Consider the following 19,892-nt stretch of genomic DNA (forward strand, 5'->3'; position numbering starts at 1 on the left):
AAGTTAGTGAAATGGCTGCACGGGAAACTTCGCTCAAACATTTACCTGCATTTTTAAGGGCCAGAGTGGTAAATTGGTGATGTACGCTACTTACTTTAGTGGCATCAACAAGTATGTATTGCATCAGTTTCAGCAAGAGAAACATGTAAAAGTTGTGGTGAAAGTACACAAAAATGGGTTATGTTGGTGTACCAGATGAGTATCCTTGCAACTACCCAGTTGAAATTTAACTATCATGAATGAGACCCAATGGATCGCTTGTGTAGAAGAAGTGAAAGTGGAGTCATATAGCTAGCTAGAAACTCAGCTCATTTTGAAAGGAAAGTAAGAAACCAATACTTCTCTTGGCACTGCAGTTAACTCACCACTATGGGTGGTGAAAAACACTAGCTTGCTACTAAACCATAGGTTGGTTGTGCTGTTGTTTTGTTGACAGTACTTTCTTGTGTTTATAGTAGGATAACTAATTAAGTGGTGTGGTCAACCATGAGTCTCTTAGTACTAAGAGACTTCTGTAGGAGTCTCTTCGTGAATAAGAAACTGACTGGATCTGCATAAAGGGGACTTTTGGCTTTCCAAATATTCAACTTTGACTTTTCATAACTCCTCAGTGTTTTTAAAGTTAACACCATAAAATTTCATCAAGCAATAGTGGTGTGCATAATTTCAAGCTGGTACCGTGCTCCCAAGTCAAGTTATGGATTGTCAAACACACACACACACACTTGGAAAGGTTACAAGACTCCTTTTTGCAGATCTGGTCACAATATTGTCATCACTATAAAGATTTCTAATTGGTGATTGTACACATGGTATCCGTATATTCTATCTTTATAGATATCACATAAATTATGTAAAACTTTATTTATATACAGGATGAAGTTTTTGTATGGTCAAACCAGGATCTAGATTTGGGTAAGTATATCCACATTTCTGCACACATGCATGGCATACTCAGCGACAAGAACAGACAAGTGCACACACACATACAGTAGGCCCCGGCCAATTATGCTGGCATAATTTAAAGCATAGTAGGTAACCAAAAGCATCAAGCTTAACGCTAGCATAATAGAAATGATATTTGAAAACTTAATTAAAATGTGCAATGCGCGCCTGAAAGAAAGCATATGATCACTGCCAATGCGCATTATTACTACATTTCATATTTAGAAAGTAAAGTAACTTAATTATTTCTTGGTTGCACTTTGTAAAAATAAGATTGAGATACTCTAATAGAGCAGTCACTTACTCTAATACAGCAGTCAGGAACACTATTGTGCTTTAATAAAATAATCATTTCCTGAGCATAACTTTGATTTTAAAAGCATAATTTTAGGCATAATAAATAGACTTGATTTTTGAGCACTGTTCAAAAGCATAATAGGTAAAATTTGAGCCACAATACATAGGTAACATAACATCTGTGTGAATTAAAGCCATTAAGAGTTTGAATCATATTTGAATTGTGCTAAACATACTATATTCTTATTAAACTCACCATAGGCCAGGAAGCTTAATATATGCTGAAGACTTCGTTGCAAGATGTTTTTTTTCAATTATTTTATGTTGGCGGGTTGTGCAAGATCAAATACTCTTAATTAAAGGTGGATCGATACTGATACCAGTATCGGTACCGATGTCGTACTTGGATTGGTAATATGAGGTACAGATACCACCAGTACTTTTATTAAACCATCTCTAGCAAGTTTCTAGTAGCAAATAACGTAGCTGGGCTAACAAAGTAACAAAAAAAGCCTTTGGTACTATTTTTCAGGTATTGCTACAATTGCTCCATGTGTATTCTAATATATTAGAGCACGCGAATCCTTTGTAATTAAATGACAGTGCAGTTGTTCCTCAACGAATAAGTTTATGACTACTTGGCATGCTTTTTCATGAAAAAGTTTGGTTGCAAGGCTGTAACAAACATTGTAAAATTATTGGCTGCCCACGCAATTAATTACCTAATTAATAAGCTTAGAATACTATCCCAATTCAAGAAATTAGTAATCCACAACGATGTTTATCATGTTTAGCTGTTAATCCAACAACTGAATGTGTTACTGCATAATACTCTCAATAGCAGCTTGACGTATTATATTGAAATACGTCAAGCAATTAGCCAATAGAATTAGTATTACACCTGTTTGTCAAGGTTTCTTGACAAAAATCTATAATACTAATTTGATTGGCTAAAATAGTGTGGTGTGTTTATATTAGAAGTAAATGTCTGACTTGACAACTATTGTTACCATAGTAATACATGCCCAAGGAATAATAACAACATGGTTGCTTAGCAACGGTTGCTAGGTAACCGTTGCGAAGGTAAAAGTTATTTTGAGACCATAGCAACGGTTGCTAAGTGTGATTGATCTTTTGCAGTAGTTATTTTTTGAATTACTGTTGCCTAGTAACAGTTGCTATGGTTGTCGGATTAATTTGCAATAGGATGGATGGCTGTGGTATTCGGGATTAATAGTTCTCGCATTGTAAACAGGAAGGAAATAGTGCTCGGCTTCGCCTCGCACTATTTTACTCCTTCCTGTTTACAATGCTCGCACTATTAAGACTGAATACCACAGCCATCCATCCTATTACATATACTTATACAATATATATTTTGAAACTTGACTGATCAAATAAACTGCACAATTACCGTGATATTTTAATAGCTAGCTATGTATCACAGCAGTAAAATTTCTGTAGTAAACTTGTCTGGGCTTCAATGCTTAGTATCGGTATCGTGATCAGTATCAGCAGATAATTTCAGTACAAATACTCGTATCGGAAGTATCGGTAAAAAGTGGTATCAGTCCGTCTTTACTCTTAATAGAGCAGTCATGTAAATACTGTAATAATACTGTCAAGTGTATACACCAAAGTACTTACTATACTAACAAGCTAAACTCATGAATATGTTCACAATTCATGCTAAAGACTAAATGGTTGTTATGAACATGAGGTAAATACATGATGTCACAAATGTATATTGATGCAAGTTACTTCATGACAGCAGTCAGGGGCATCAGAGTAAAATTGAAAGTGGTAAGCTCAGTTTGGGGGCATGCCCCTAGGAAATTTTTAAAACTGCACATTTAGATATGCTATTTGGAGGCACTCTTGGGTTGTAGTACTGTGGCAAGTGTTCAATGGAGACTGACCAAAAAACACCTCCATAGTACTGTATAACTCCTAGCCTTATCATTTGAGTCTATTAATAAACAGTAAGAAGTGTTTCTAAAGTAGCTACAAAGAGAAACAAAACCAAAGCTCGTATAACTGTAATTATTTTTAGAGGCGCTTAATATGGACAAAGTCGATATGAAGCTATTCTGAGTGAAAGACAGGTTACATTAGTGTTGTTTCTGTCCATTATTGCTACTAAATTGATGCCAAGTATTACATGTTAACTACTTTTAGTTTGGCTTCATCAAGTTTAAATGTTTTTTTATTTCAGGCTATATCTACTGGATCTTATGTTGCACGGGCAAAACCTCAGAAAATTTGGGTAGGTAGGCCGATTTGATAATGATAATAACAATAATTAGTGCATAATAGAAAATTCAAGTATTATGGTGAAATTTACCATACAAAAGAGCAGCAACTACAAAAAACGTTACATGAACCATATAGGGTGTTCTGCAGCTCCATAATGTATTACTGTACAATGAATCAACGCTAGGCACAGCTATGAATCAAACCTCTTGAGTAATAAGAACTACTTCATTTGGAGCATCTTCACCATTAATGCTCGACCTTTTGAAGAGTTTAATTCCCAGAGGAGTTATCCCAATATCTGATTTTCACTAGCACACAAGAGATTGACCATCTTGGCACATGTGATCCTATATCACATGATTATCATTATCACTTCAGGTCATGAAAAAAGACAGTCAGTTGGGCCCGTGCACCATAAAATCCAATAGGTATAGCCTCACTGAGCCAAAAAGTGGTGAGGCTCTGGCCTCACTGGTCGCACCTACTCTGACGCCCTTGACAGCAGTACGTAGTAGTTGTACGCTAGTGCTTCCATGTATTGATACATCAATAGTATTAATATAACGAGATAGTGATACAGGTTTTTGCAATTAAATTTGTCGCCTTTGCGATTGAATTCGTCCTGTTTGCAATTGAATTCATCGGTTTTGCAATAAAATTCATCCCGTTTACAATTGCATTTGTTGGTTTTGCAATTGAATTGGTTGGTTTTGCAGTTGAATTCGTTGGTTTTGTCATAGAATTCGTTGCGTTTGCATTACAATTCATCATAAACAAAATGGCTCCAAGAAACCAACCGTTCATTAAGAGATGAATTATTTATGCCATGGAGGGTTACACTTGAGACACTAGAAGGTAATTGGAGCTGGTAGTACTTGAAGATGATAGCTGTCCGACAAGTTAATAAGCTTGCTTGTGAGTGACCACGTCCATCTCGAATGGTGTAGTAGAGTTTGGAATGTGCTGTAGAAGAATTATTGCCTTATAAAGAGTTGTTTACTACTGTTGTACTTGAAAAAATTCTTGTAGCAGCTGCTACACCATGTTTTTGTGTTTTCTCCAGCTGCCATTCTTGTTACAGATGAATTTAACTGCCAAAACGACAAATTGTATTGCAAAACCAATGAATTCAATGCAAACAGGACGAATTCAATTGCAAAAGCAACAAACTCAATTGTAAATGGGACGAATTTAATTGGAAAGTCGCCAAATTCAATTGCAAAATTTGTAATAAATTAGGGGCACATTGAATTGTATGGGAAAGGTAGTATGTGACTCCGTAAACAGCGAAATTCAACCATGGCTGCCATGTACTATAGTAAGTAACTTTAATTAGATATTATGTGGAGGCACATGCTCGATTATGTCACGTTTCCATTGCAACAAAGCTATGGAAACAAAGTTTAATGGCATAACAGAGGAATAGTAACATCGGCTTAGTAGGACAGTCTTTCTACAGTCAATAATCATGCGAAATTACTCCGCTTGACTGTTCCAAGCTTCGACAATCTTCCTACCTGTTGTATCTGCCCAGTAATAATTGCACGCTTAAGGATAATACTTTCATCTTAGACTACACAACAATATAAATACATGGTACAAGACGCTATATTTATACTATAAAAAGAAACCTTAAATAGCATGTTTACCAAGTACAAGGTGCAATACAAGTCCGTAAATAGTGTGTTATACTCTATTACATACAATTAACATAACCATAAGAAAAGCTGCTAATACATGTGTTAATTACTTAGCTAAGTACAAAAACAAATTAAAGTACACAGTACAACTTAGCTAAGGATTCTGATTACTACATTCCTCCCTTCTTAATTCTGATAATGCTCTGGAGGCCTATGATACCTTTGTGAGTGGTGAAGTTCAGTTGGTACACTTCCACTGGTAGGTGGCTACTGGGAAACTGGAATAGGAATGTCATCAGTATCATTGTCTTGATCAGGACTACAGTCACCTTGTCTATTGCGAATGTGATCCGCATGTCTTCGGACGATTTTACCATCCGATAATTTGATCTTGTAAGAGTGCTCACCACTGGTACTAGCAACAGTTCCTAGTAACCAATTTCCTTTTGGTCCCTTGTTAAAAACACGAACCATCACTAAGTCATTCTGTTGAAAAGTACGTTGTTGGGCGGTTCTATCATGTTGTGACTTCTGTCTATGTTGCTGTTATGAAACTCTGTCTTAGGCTAGGTACAATCAGGTCAAGGTGTGAACGAGGTCTCTGTTTCAAGATTAACTCTGCTGGAGCAACTCCTGTTGTTGCGTGAGTTGAAAGTCTGTAATGAAAAAGAAAGCGTGAGAGTTTAGTCTGTATTGTACCAGTCAACTGCTTCTTCATTCCAATTTTGAAGGTCTGAACAGCTCTCTCAGCTAAACCATTAGAAGAAGGGTGATAAGGTGCGGTCTTAAAATGGCGGATGTGATTTTGCTTTAGAAATTCAGAAAATTCACTGCTAGTGAAACAAGTGCCACGTCACAATCACCTTATGTAACCCAAATCTGACAAACATTGTTCTTAAATGTTCAACCGTTGCTTGAGAGTAGTACCAGAACTGACGACCTCTATTTCCATCCATTTAGAATGGGCATCAACAACAACTAAAAACATTTTTCCCAGAAAGGGTCCAGCATAGTCTAAATGAATTCTCTCCCATGGTTTTCTGGCCATTCCCATGGATGCATTGGTACAGCTGGGGGAGAAGGCTGATTGACTTGACACTGGTTACACTGTTTTACTTGTGCTCCCAAGTCTGAATTAATGTTAGGCCACCACACATAACTACGAGCCAAACCTTTCATCTTAGAAATTCCTGGATGACCTTCATGAAGCAAAGCCAGCAACTTCTCTCTTCCCTGCTTAGGTATCCCGATTCGATTCCCCCAGAGTAAGCAGTTGTTTTGAATGCTGAGCTCCAACTGTCTTGATTGATATGGTTTAAGTACTGAATCAACTGCTCGTGGTCAGCCATGTTGCACAAATCTGCGTACTTTGGACAACATAGGATCTCGATCAGTCCATGATCTGATTTGGTCCACTGTTACTGGAGAAATCTCCAAGCCTTCTAACAAGTACACTAACTCTTGAGGCATTGGTACTTCTTTTGGCTGCACTGATAGTGGCAATCGACTGAAACCATCAGCATTTGCATTATCCTTACCAGGCACATACTGCACTGTGTAGTTATATTCACTCAGTGTTAAGGCCCATTCCTGATGCCATCACCGGAATACCTTTTCTCTCTCCTAAGAGGTGCTGTAGGGGTTTGTGATCTGATTTAATTGTAAAATGTCTTCCAAACAAGTACTGGTAGAAATGTCTGACTCCAAAAACAATAGCAAGTGCTTCCTTGTCTGTTTGTGCATAATTTTTCTCTGCAGGTGCCAGAGAACATGAAGCAAAAGCAACTGACAGTTCATCCTCTCCAACTTGGTGAGACAAAACTGCACCAATTCCATAAGGGGATGCATCACAAGCCAAAATCAGTGGTTTGGATGGGTCATAGTGTGTCAAGACAATTGAAGATGTCAACAAAGCCTTGGCCTTCTCAAAAGCTTTACGTTGCTTTTCTCCCCATGACCAATGATGCTTCTTCTGTAACAAGCTGTACAAAGGAGCAAGACATGTAGAAAGGTTAGGTAAGAACTTGCCATAATAGTTCAGCATGCCCAAAAATGACTTCAACTGTGACACATTTCTTGGGGCAGGTGCTTCCACAATAGCTCTAACCTTCTCTGGAATTGGTTCCAGTCCCTTAGCTGATATTTTGTGACCAAAGTATTCCACCTCCTGTAGCATGAAAAAGCATTTATTAGGCTTTAATTTCATACCTGCTGATGCCAGTTTCTGCAATACTGCTGACAAATTGGTCAGGTGCTCTTGGTCATTCCGTCCAGACGCCAAGATGTCATCAAGAAACAAGCACACTCCTGGAAGACCCTGAAGAAGTGTTTCCATAGTCCTTTGGAATATGGATGGAGCTGCTGAAACACCAAAAGGAAGTCTGTTGTACTGGAACAATACTTTGTGCGTGTTGATAGCCACAAGCTTCTTTGATGCATCATCTAAGGGTATCTGCTGATAAGCATGGGCAAGGTCTAGTTTTGAAAGTCTCTTTCCACCAGCCAATGATGCGAACAAATCATCTATTCTAGGCAAGGGGTAGCTGTCCACTTGGGAAGCTTGGTTAATTGTAACCTTGTAGTCTTCACATATCCTAATTGAACCATCTTTCTTTAACACAGGAACAATTGGGGCAGCCCACTCAGAAAATTCACTAAGTTCGATCACACCTTGTTGAATTAAACGGTCCAGTTCTTTCTCAATTTTTGCCTTCAAGGCATAAGGTACTGCTCAGGGTTTGTGAAAACGGGGTTTAGCTGTAGGATCCACTCTAATTGTAGCATTAGTTCCTTTTAAGACTCCAAGTTCTGAACTAAAGACGGTTGTGTATGTATCAAGAATACCCTGCAAGGACAAAGAATAACATGCATGGTTAACACAAAATAAGTTAGTCCAGTCCAAACAGATCTTCATAAGCCAGTCTCTTCCCAATAAGCTTGGTCCACTCCCATTTGCGACCACTAATGGTAACTGCTCAGTCTGATCCTTATACTTGACTGTGACTGTGGTGGAGCCCTTGACACATATCTGTTCACCACTGTAAGTTCTCAGCTTGACACTGGACTCCTGGAGAGGGGGAGCATCTTCTGGTGACCACAGATGATTGTAAGTTTCTTCACTGATAATAGAAACTGAAGCTCCGGTGTCTATATACCTCCATTTCCAAACTAGCATTGTCAATACTCACTGACACTAGAAGTGGTTTCACAGATGTGGCAGTGACCTTGTACATGGAGTAATCATCTTCCTCCTCCTTTACTACGTGAGTAGGACAAGACACGGTACCATCTGTCTGTTGTGGGTGAGGCTGTCCTTTTGGTAAGGGTTTACTTTTGCACACACGAGCAATGTGTCCTTTCTTCCCGCATTTGTGGCATTCCGCAGTCTTAAAACGACAATCGGCTGCATTGTGTTTCTCTCCACATTGGTAGCACGGATTCTGTGTACCATGAGTCTTCAGCTTGTTAACAGGGACAGGGGACTGTAAGTCTTTCACATTCTTTTCTGCAGATTCAAATGCCATAGCTATCTCGAAAGCCTTGTCAAAGGTGAGTTCCTGTTCTGCTAGAAGTCGGCGCTGGATTCTGGAATCCTCTACTCCGCAAACTAGACGATCTCATAACATATCGTTGAGGGTAGTGGCATACTGACAGTGTTCTGCAAGCTGACGTAGCTCTGCAACATAAGCTGTGACTGATTCTCCTGTATGACAATTACGGCCATTGAATCGGAATCTCTGCACAATCATTGACGGCTTAGGATCATGATGCTTCTGTACTATGGTGATGAGATCCGCGATCTTGAGCTCTGTTGGCTTCTTAGGGGACACCAGATTGTGAATGAGCCGGTAGGTAGCTGGTACACAGATACTGAGGAGTATTGCTCTCTGTTGGTCTGCATCCTCTATTTTGTTGGCTGCAAAGTACTGTTCGAGACGCTCGACGTACACTGTGCATGTTTCTTGTGAACTGGAAAATGCTGCAATGGTGCCATGAGTAGCCATAGTTATATCCCCGTCGCTACTATTGTATCTGCCCGGTAATAATTGCACGCTTGAGGATAATACTTTTATCTTAGACTACACAACAATAAATACATGGTACAAGACACTATATTTATACTATAAAAAGAAACCTTAAATAGCATGTTTACCAAGTACAAGGTGCAATACAAGTCCGTAAATAGTGTGTTTACTCTATTACATACAATTAACATAACCATAAGAAAAGCTGCTAATACATGTGTTAATTACTTAGCTAAGTACAAAAACAAATCAAAGTACCCAGTACAACTTAGCTAAGGATTCTGATTACTACACTACCAAAGCAACATTTTTTCCACCTTCACATAGGTTGATGAAGTAGCAGCTCATTCATTGTGTCCCTGTTGAGCAGAAGGATGATCTATCCAATTATATACACAGTAACACTGGACACCATGTTTGAACTTTATCCGTAGTATTTGTAGTGTATGGAGTTACACGCTCCGTTGTCCATAGGATTTGATGAGCTCTTGATGTAATATATAAACCATGGTATTGCACTTATGTATACTTCAAATCCAAAGTCAGTTGTTGATGTGACTCCAATGCTATTCAGTAATGGGGCCTACGATCTGTTTTTGTTTAAGCCTAAGTAACAATTTTGGACTAGTAATTCCAACGCAAAAAACATAGACGGAATAAATACAGGCAGTATTTGCTTATAAATTATACTTTGTTTAAGCTGTACAAGACTTTCCTACACCCCAGAACTTGAAGCAACTAAGGTCTTTCCTTGACTTAGACCCTTTTTGTGGTGAATTTGGTGGATTTTGGAGGTATCTAAGTTACTTAGACCCTTTTCATGTTTATTACGTGCACCTGTAATGGTAGCGTTGGCAACACATCGCCACCTGAAAATTAATTTTAAACCCGTGTGGAGTAATGGTTTGTTTCTACTAATGAACGCTACATTTCTCTGTTACAAGCAGCTGTCAACAATGTTAAGGTACAACAACTACATAAAGGGTCTAAATATCTTAGACTTCAGACCACAGGAGTCTAAATAATGTAGTAACCCTCAGTCCCTGTAGTAGCGCCTTCGCTTCGGTCAGTCGCCACAACACAGGGCCATCGGGTTACTAAATTACTTAGACCCCTGTGGCCTGAAGTCTAACTATTACTTAGCTTTTTATTACAGAAGACTCATACCAAAATTCTCTCAGGTAGCTGCACCATTGTATGGATTAGCAATAGGGCTCAAACAAATAGATGATAATTTATACAGTGGCACGTGATTAGCTGTCAGCAATACCACAAATCTATAAATCCACATAATTAACACACGCTACATGAATACTAGAAGACCATGCACACACAAACCAACTTAACAAATGAACTCATATGTAATTGTCCATAGTTTGGTATAGTAGAATTGTTCATACGCTTCCTCTACTGATTGAGTTTGCTCACAAAGGATAATTGATTGCAGGACAATAGTAAACGTATTTCTGTAAGGACTTGTCCATTCATATCAATTGGTGTAGGAGCAATGTAAATGTACCCATCACTGAAGTCATGAGGTATGTCTATACAGTGAATCCAGTGAATGGACTCTTACTGGCTGGGGTGATTGGTCACCTGGTACGATGCGGGCTATTAGCCTACACTAACTTGGGTGACTGATTGTACTGGCACCTGCCACGGGCTATTAGCCTGCATGACATGCATAGTGTATCATGTGCCTCAAACCACAGGTGAGTAGATATTATAGTTGTACCACGGCTGCAAGGGATTTTGCTGATATACGTATACACCTGAAGCATGAGGGCCACAGTCCCTGAGGGCTAAGGCTGTGTATACGTATCAATGAAACCTGATGCAGTCGTGGTACGTATAACTGATATATATATCACTCTAGGCTTACAGCAGGTAAAAGAACTAAAGAGCACTCACCCTGTTTCTTTTATACATCAGTATCTCATGATTGATAGTGGTTTTAATAGCAGAGGCTAATAACCATTAGAATGTTATCATTATGCTTTACGCACAGCGCTAGAAAGATAACAATTGTGGAACCGATCTAGTATTTTGTACTACATTAAGCCTGCTAACTTGCTATTGGGACAGTAAGTAAGGTATTCTTTAAATTGGTCTCTGTCAGTGTGACAGCCACTATTGTGTTCATAAGAGAAAGGCAATGGTAGTTACACTATCTACCAACCAATATTCACCAATTTTTATTTTTATTTTTTTTTGTTGAAGTGACAACAAGTTGCTCTTTTTATTGATTGTCAATTACCTCTCTTGAATATATGTGCAATCCTAACGCATTATCTGATTGGCTTGAAATGTACACATGAATAGTGAGGATGGATTGTGATGAAAATGCAATAAAAGAGTTGTTATTACAGAAAGAAGTCTAAGAATTTTAGACAAATACAGCTTTGAGGAAGTTTACCTCTAGAATTCTTGGGCATGTGGATCATTTAGCCTACATAAATAAAGAGATTGAGTTTCACTCTAAGAATTGCCCTGTTTAGAGCAGAGAATATGCAACTACAATACTTGAAAATTGTATTGTTTTGATTCTTGTTGATAATGCACTGTTTTGTCAGATTGACTTCTTGCATGGGTCACATGACATGCTACTGTATATCCTAATTTTATTAACTAAGGAATCTATTTGATTGCACTATATTACCATTTTGTTTCTGCTTTTAGCCCCTTTGGTGGTTGATAAACTAGCTGATGATTTGACTATGGGATACAATGAAGCTAGAGAAAAACTGGTGGAAGAAGAATGGCCACCAGTCCAGACCACATCAATTGTCTATGTTGCAATGATATGCTATAACAGTGTACAAGCACAGTGTGAACTGATTAAAATACCAAACAAATATGAAAGCAATTCTCTTACTGTAGATGAGCTAAAATCATTGAATTCTAGTGTCAGTGACATCAGCAAAGTGTTCACTGCAAATCCCCAGGACATAACAAGATGTAGTACCACCCCCAGTAAACCACCAAGGCGTATTTTAATAGAAGGAGCTGCTGGCATAGGCAAAACCATGTTTGCCAAAGAAATAATATTTGGTTGGGTTAATGGTAATATATTAAAAGGTTTTAAATTGGTTTTATTAGTTAGTCTTGGAGATCCTAGAGTACACGAAGTGGAGTCAATCAAAGATTTGTTACAGATTTTTACTGGCAGTGAAGTACCTTATGAGTTAGAGAATTACATGTTAGGGGTTGGTGGGAAAAGTGTTGCATTTGTCTTTGATGGCTTTAATGAATATCCTGCTCCACTCCAGAAAAATTCTTTGATTGTGCAAATTATTAAAGGTGAGACGTTTAAACAATCCACAGTGGTAGTCATATCACGTCCAACAGCTGCAGTGTTCTTGCATCCTGTATTTGACAGGAGAATTGAAATTCTTGGATTTTCTATGGAAGAGCGAGACAACTATATACTGCAATCACTTAGTGATGCACCTGAAAAGAAATTAGAACTGGACAATTACCTGAAGAACCATCCTGCTATCAATGATCTTTGTTTTACTCCAAAACATTTAGCAATTATTTTATATCTATTCCAGAAAAACAGTTTGCCTGAAACAGTAAAAGATATGAATGAATTCTTTGTTATTTTCACTGTATGTCAAAATTACAATAATAACCTTACCACATCTGACAAACATGTAGTAAAGATGTTAGCAGAATTGCCTTATAATATATACAAAATAGTTTTAAAATTGTCAAATTTGGCATTTAGTGGATTGCAGAACAATAAAATAGTCTTCTCACATGATGAGATAGAGAAAATTTGTCCTGAATTTAATAAGACCAATAGTGGATTTGGTTTGATGCAAACTGTTCAATATTATGATTATAAAGAAACTGAAATAATGGTGCACTTTCGTTTTCTTTGCTTTACAATACAAGAATACCTTGCTGCACTCCATGTGTCAACTCTTTCAAGTGAGAGGCAGACATCACTTATAAAGCAGACGTTTTGGGATAGTAGATATTATTTTATGTGGATGATGTATGTTGGAATTTTTGGAATGGCTGCCCTTGTTCCTTTAGTACCGACATATGGTAAGGTTTGTATGCTAAACAGCAACAGCACTGACTATCTAGTTGGATCACTGCTTAGACGTAAAATTAATGAAGACAAAAAAGAGTGTCTTTACTTGATTCGGTGCTACCTGGAGGCAAAGAGCAATAGCACACCCGAATGTGCATCTTTAGTGTTTTGTGGAGGCAGAATCAGCCTCAACAACATACCATTACTTCCACATAATATTTCATCACTTTTGATTTTCATGCATGTTATTTTTCATACAGAATGGAGAAGTTTTGAGCTGGATAACTGTAACTTAAGAATAAATAGCATACTGGATTATGCTGTTAAAAACAAGGAGAGGCTGTCAGCATTAAAGTACGTTGACCTTAGTGGAAATGACCTATCACCATGGAGTGTGTATTGTGTTATCATTAGACAATGTTCTGGTAATAATTTAGTGGTGTGTGGAGATAATGGAATGCAAGAACATGTTAATGACATAAAAAATAGTTTGCAAGCAAATGCAAATCTTAAAGCATTAACATTATGTAGTATAGGAATAATTGGATTAGAGTCAATTAAAGAAATTTTAGATGACAACACAACTTTAAATGAAGTGAATTTGTCATGGAAGAAAATCAGCAATGAAACAATAAAACACAGAGAAAAATTTGTTGTCATTAACAGGACTTATACACCTGGTATGTTAGATGCAAGAAACAGTGGCAGAGAATTTAATGTTAACATACTGCATTATGGTCATATAGGATTCTTGGTCAAAACCATTGACTTGTGTGATGAAAACATTACTGATGATGCAATAGCATTGATGGCATTTGGTTTGTTTGGTAACACAACACTGAAGCGACTTTATCTGTCACAGAACAACATATCTGACACTGGAGCAGTGGCAATTGGTAATTGTCTTCAGTACAACAAGTCACTGAGAGAACTTGATATCTCAGAAAACAAGATAACAAGTAATGGAATGAATTATTTGATAGAGTGTGTGGAACACATATCAACACTGGAGTATGTTGATCTTAGTAAAAATGACTCATCCCCATGGGGTGTGTACTGCGTCCTCATTAGGCATTGTTGTGTTGATAATTTAATATTATGTGGAGATAAAGACATGGAAAAGCATGTTAATAAAATTAAGAATAGTCTAGAAGAAAATGTAAAACTTAAAACACTGACATTGTGTAGGATTGGGAAAACTGGGGTAGAATCAATTAAAGAAATTTTGGTAAACAACACAACTATCAATGAGATAAATTTATCATGGAAGAAACTCACATGTGAAGAATTACGGTACAAAAATAGTTTATTACAAACTAAATACACAGTACATGTCAAAAGTTGTAAGAGAGCTGTTACCGTGAACGTACTGGATGATAGTTATTGTGATCTACCCAGTGCTATTGATTTGTCCAATAGTGAGATTACTGATGATGACATGGCCTTGTTAGTATTTGGATTGTCTGACAATGTTACTGTACAACGATTTGATTTATCAATGAATAAAATTGGTGCTAGTGGAATGAATTACTTTTTAAAGTATGTTAGCTATCCCCTGCAACTAGAATATGTTGACCTCAGTGGAAATGGTACCTCTCCATGGGGTGTATATTGCATTATCCTTAGAATTTGTTGCCTTGGTCATTTAACACTTTGCGGGGATGATGGAATGAGAAAGTACGTTAAGGAGATAACAGATAGTCTTGAAACAAATGCCAAAATTAAATCACTGGCATTGTGTAGTATTGGAAAAGTTGGAGTAGAGTCAATTGCACAAATTATATCTGACAACACAACCTTGTGTAAATTAAGTTTGTCATACCGAAAAATTAGTAGTAATGAGGCAATAGATAAAAAGAACATCTTGCTTCACACAAGATACTCACGGGATATATCACAGTTGGACACATGTAGTACTAATAGAACAGTGGATATCAATATATTACACAATGGGCCTTGCATGCCTACTAAAATTGATTTACCAAATAAAAATGTCAATGCTGACTTAATAGTACTGATAGCATTCGGCTTGCACTACAATGCAATGGTAGAGGAGCTTGTCATTTCACAGAACCAAATATCTGATGATGGAGCAAGAGCAATTGGTAACTGTCTCAAGAGTAATACTTCACTGAAAAAGATTGATGTGTCACAAAATAGAATCACTCAAACTGGAATGAATTATTTGCAAAAATGTATAGAACAAACCTTAGTGTTAGGGTACATGTATGTTGACCTTAGTGGAAACTGCTCATCTCCATGGGGTGTGTACTGTGCTGTGATTAGACACTGTTGTGTGGACAGTTTAACTTTTGTTGGAGATGATGACATGAACAAATATGTCCAGGATATAGCAGACAGTCTACAATCAAATAAATGCCTCATGACACTAACATTATGTAATATTGGACCTGCTATAAATTCAATTGGGAAAGTTTTAGCATTCAACACAACTTTACACAAAGTGAATCTCTTCTTGAAGATGCATGAACATGTGTATTCACCATCCAGTAAAGCAACCAAGATCATAATTCATAGAAAATTTAATGAAGTAAATGCCAAATCAACACTAGATGAGGGTAATGATATGCCTGTGGTGATTGATGTTTGCATTGAGTGTAGTGGTCTTTGTGAGCTCGCAACAACTTCAGTGACAACTATTGCAGTCGCTTTGTGTGTAAATGTACAAGTACAAAAATTTAACATTGTATACAAGAATACATCTGGTGATGAGGAAGCACCATCTCCATGGGGTACTTACTGTGGCATCATCAAGCATTGTTGTTCTAACAGTTTAACGCTTTGTGGAGATGACAGAATGAAAGAACATATTAGAGAGATAAGTCATCATCTAGGCATAAACCCCAGGCTTAAATCATTTACATTGTGCAATGTTAGTAAAAATGGAGTAGAATCTATCCAGGAAATTTTGACTAACAATACTACTTTAATTGAAGTAAACCTATTGTCACAGTGGAAGGATATCAATAACAGGATAAAAAAGGAAAATATTCTGCTGCACACTACATTTCCAACAGGTAACATTTTAACTGGACTAACAGTGACTAATAAAAGTTGCAGAGAGGTGGATATTAACATACTGCATGATGACCATCATTGTGGAGTGTCCGAAACAGTTAACATGTCAGATAAGAACACCAGCAATAACATAGCAACAGCAATAGCATTTGGTCTATTTAGAAACACTACAGTGACGAAACTTGATTTGTCACACAACCCGATATCTGACATTGGAGCAATAGCCATCAGTGATTCCCTTAGAAGTAACAATGTGCTACAAGAACTCAATTTGTCACAGTGTGAGATAAGAAGAGAAGGTGCTGTGCATGTTGTAGACAGTCTTCAAGTTAACTCAACATTATGTAATCTTGACTTATCTGACAACAGGATATCTGATGGCAATAAAATTGCCATTAGTGAATACCATTTGTTCAGAAGTGTGCTTACAATTTCCATTGAGGAAATAGAGTTAAAGTTGCAAGTATTTTCAAAAATAAAAAAAGGTTCTCGGCAGTATGTACAGAATACAACAGAATATAACTTTTCTAACAAAAGAATTGGTGATATTGGAGCACAGTTTATATCATTGTTCTTGCTTTGCAACACTAAAGCAACAGTGGCAGTTCTTGGTTTTTCACAGACTGGCATATCTGATGATGGAGCAATAGCCATTGGCCAGTTGATTGAAAAGAAACGTGAACATATAAAGGAAGTAGATTTATCACAGAATTTGATTACTGCTGGTGGCATGTTGAAGTGGACTAAGTTGGTAGACTCATCAAAACTGGAATATGTAGACCTGAGTGATAATAAGTCATCCCCATGGAGTGCTTATTGTGTAATCATCAAGCAGTGTTGTGTTCACAGTTTAACAGTCTGTGGAGATGGTGGAATGAAAGAATATGTTAAGGAGATATCACGGAGTCTAGCAGCAAACAAAAGAGTCAATTCTTTAACATTGCACAAAATAGGAAAAGTTGGAGTAGAGTCAATTAAAAAAGTATTAGTTAGTAATACAACTTTAGGTAAAATTAGTTTATTGCATAAGATGAAATTCAAGAGCAAAGAAGCAAGAAACAAGTGTGAGATATTCCTTCACAACAAATGGCAAATTTACGCAGTGAATAATACAGTGACATCGAATGCCACAACAAGAATGGTAGATGTCAACATATTAGATTTAGATGATATAATGAAAAAATTATGTACCAACATAGATGACGAAGGTAAATCAGAAACGATTGATTTATCCAACAAAAGTATCAATGATGACTTAATAGCTTTGATAACATTTGGCCTGTATAACAACACAACAGTAAAGCAACTCTATATTTCACAGCCCCATACCAATTTAACTGATTATGGGATTAAAGCTATTGATAACTGTCTCAGAAACAACAGCACACTTAGAGAACTAGATTTATCATCAAGCGGAATTTCTTGCAGTGGAATGAATGACTTGTTAAATTCTGCTCAAAACCGAATTAGTCTTAGATATGTTGATCTCAGTGGAAATGATGACTCTCCTTGGATTGTATATTGTGTGATCATTCGAAACTGTTGTCTTAACAACTTAACACTTTGTGGTGATAATGGAATGGTAGAACATGTAAAGGAGATAGCAGATAACCTTAATGCTAATGTTAGGCTCGAATCACTAGTATTGTGTGGCATTGGAAGAACTGGAATAAAAGCAATTACAGAGATTTTAGTCAACAACACTACCTTAAACAAAGTAAGCTTGTCTTACAAGAAAATTGACAATAAGAAAGCAATAGACAAACCAGGAATCATTCTCTATACAAAGCATTTGTTTGACTCAACAAATACAGGTAATGGAAACAAAGAGATTGATATCAATATATTGTACTATACCCAGTGTAAATGCATGCCACAAATAATTGATCTGTCAGAGAACGATATTGACGATGATTCAATAACAGTGCTTGCATTTGGTTTGAATAATAACACAACAGTACGAAAGTTTAATGTTTCACAAAATAATATTTCTGATTATGGAGCAGAAGTAATCAGTAACTGTCTTGAGAACAATGTCACTCTGAAAGAACTTGATATGTCACTAAATAAAATATCTAGTAATGGGATGAATTATTTGCGGGCACAGGCTGAGCACATGTCAACTCTAGAGTATATTGACCTAAGTGGAAATACTGAAAAAAAAGATAGTGACCTAAGTAAAAATATTGACCAAAGTGGAAATCACTTGCCGCCAATCTCCCCATGGGGGGTGTATTGTGCAGTCATGAAATATTCTTCTGCCGGTAACTTAACAGTTTGTGGAGATAATGGAATACAAAATCACACTGAGGATATAGTGGTGAATCTAGAAATGAACAGGAAACTTCACTCATTGACACTGAATTACATAAGAGAAGATGGAGTAAAGACGATCAAAGAAATTTTGACTAACAATTCAACTTTGCAAGACTTAAAGTTTTCATGGGGGGATGAAATTAAACCATCAATGAGTGAGACTGTTCTTATCCACAGAAAATTTGGGTTATTAGATGATGAAACAACAGTGAAAAATGAACATATGTTTGGAATAGTAGAAATTTTCATACGGTATGACAGTCAGTATGAACCTCTAATGGCAGCATTGGTAAATTTACTAACTGGACTATGCAAAAATACAGCAATACAAAGACTTTCTATCTGCTATGATAGCAAATCCAATGAAAGAGTTGATTCATCTCCATGGAGTACGTATTGTCGTATGATTAACAATTGTCACATTAGTAATTTAACACTTTGTGGAGATACTGGGATGAACGATCATATTGAGGACATAGTTGATAGCCTAGAAACCAATGCAAGAATCGAGTCACTAACATTGTGTGATATTGGAAGAACAGGAGTAAAGTCAATTAAAGATGTATTGGCTTACAACACAACTTTAAATGAAGTGAATTTGTCATGGACAGAAATTATGAGTGATGAGTTGAAAGAAAAGAATATCTTGGTTAGTACAAATTTTCTACTTGACAGATTGGAAAATAGAGTGGCAGACAACAGAACTAGAGTAGTGGATATCAATGTGCTCTATGATGGTGATTCCCAAAGTTTATCTGAAGTAATTAATTTATCTAATGAAATGATAGATGATGATATGATTGCATTAATCGCTTTTGGTTTGTGCTGTAACACAACTGTACAAATACTTGATGTTTCACACAATGACATAACCGATGATGGTGCAGCAGCAATCAGTGAATGTCTTGTACACAACTATGTGCTTCAAAGCCTTAACATGTCTGCTAATGAAATAACACTATCTGGAGCAATGGAACTTGTCAGTAGAGCAAGTTCATCACTTGAAAAACTTAACATTTCAGGCAACTACATTTCTGATCAGGATATTGTCACAATTCAAGATCACCTTAAGAAGAATGGACCACAAGGTCTAATTGTGGTGTAATCTCTTCAAATTTTCCAAACTTATTTGCACATTATTACTTGTTGTGTGATTATACAGTGTATTGTAGTTTTGACTTTAAAGTTTTGTTGGCCACACATTAGTTAGTTAATATGAATTAATTTATAATGCATTTGTGGATATGTATGTATATACAGTGGAACCTGTCTAAAACGGTCACCTTGGGACCAGATATATCTGGCCTTTATATACAGGTGGCTGTTATA

General features: G+C 36.9%; 1 protein-coding gene across 3 annotated transcripts in view; it reads left to right on the forward strand.

Moving 5' to 3' along the window:
* The window catches only part of LOC136238516 (protein NLRC5-like), a 43,838-nt gene extending 23,946 nt beyond the window's left edge, over positions 1–19,892 (forward strand). The window contains exons 4-6 of one of the 3 annotated variants that reach the window (XM_066029054.1): positions 876–915; positions 11,843–13,888; positions 13,955–19,892. In XM_066029054.1, coding sequence (XP_065885126.1) covers positions 876–915; positions 11,843–13,888; positions 13,955–19,668 — 7,800 coding nt within the window. In that variant the 3' untranslated portion in view covers positions 19,669–19,892. Of the gene's footprint in view, positions 1–875; positions 916–11,842 lie in introns of all 3 variants that reach the window. The other 2 variants (XM_066029053.1, XM_066029055.1) reach the window with 2 other exon arrangements.

This window comes from Dysidea avara, chromosome 11 (genome assembly GCF_963678975.1).
Source record: "Dysidea avara chromosome 11, odDysAvar1.4, whole genome shotgun sequence".
NCBI lineage: Eukaryota > Metazoa > Porifera > Demospongiae > Dictyoceratida > Dysideidae > Dysidea > Dysidea avara.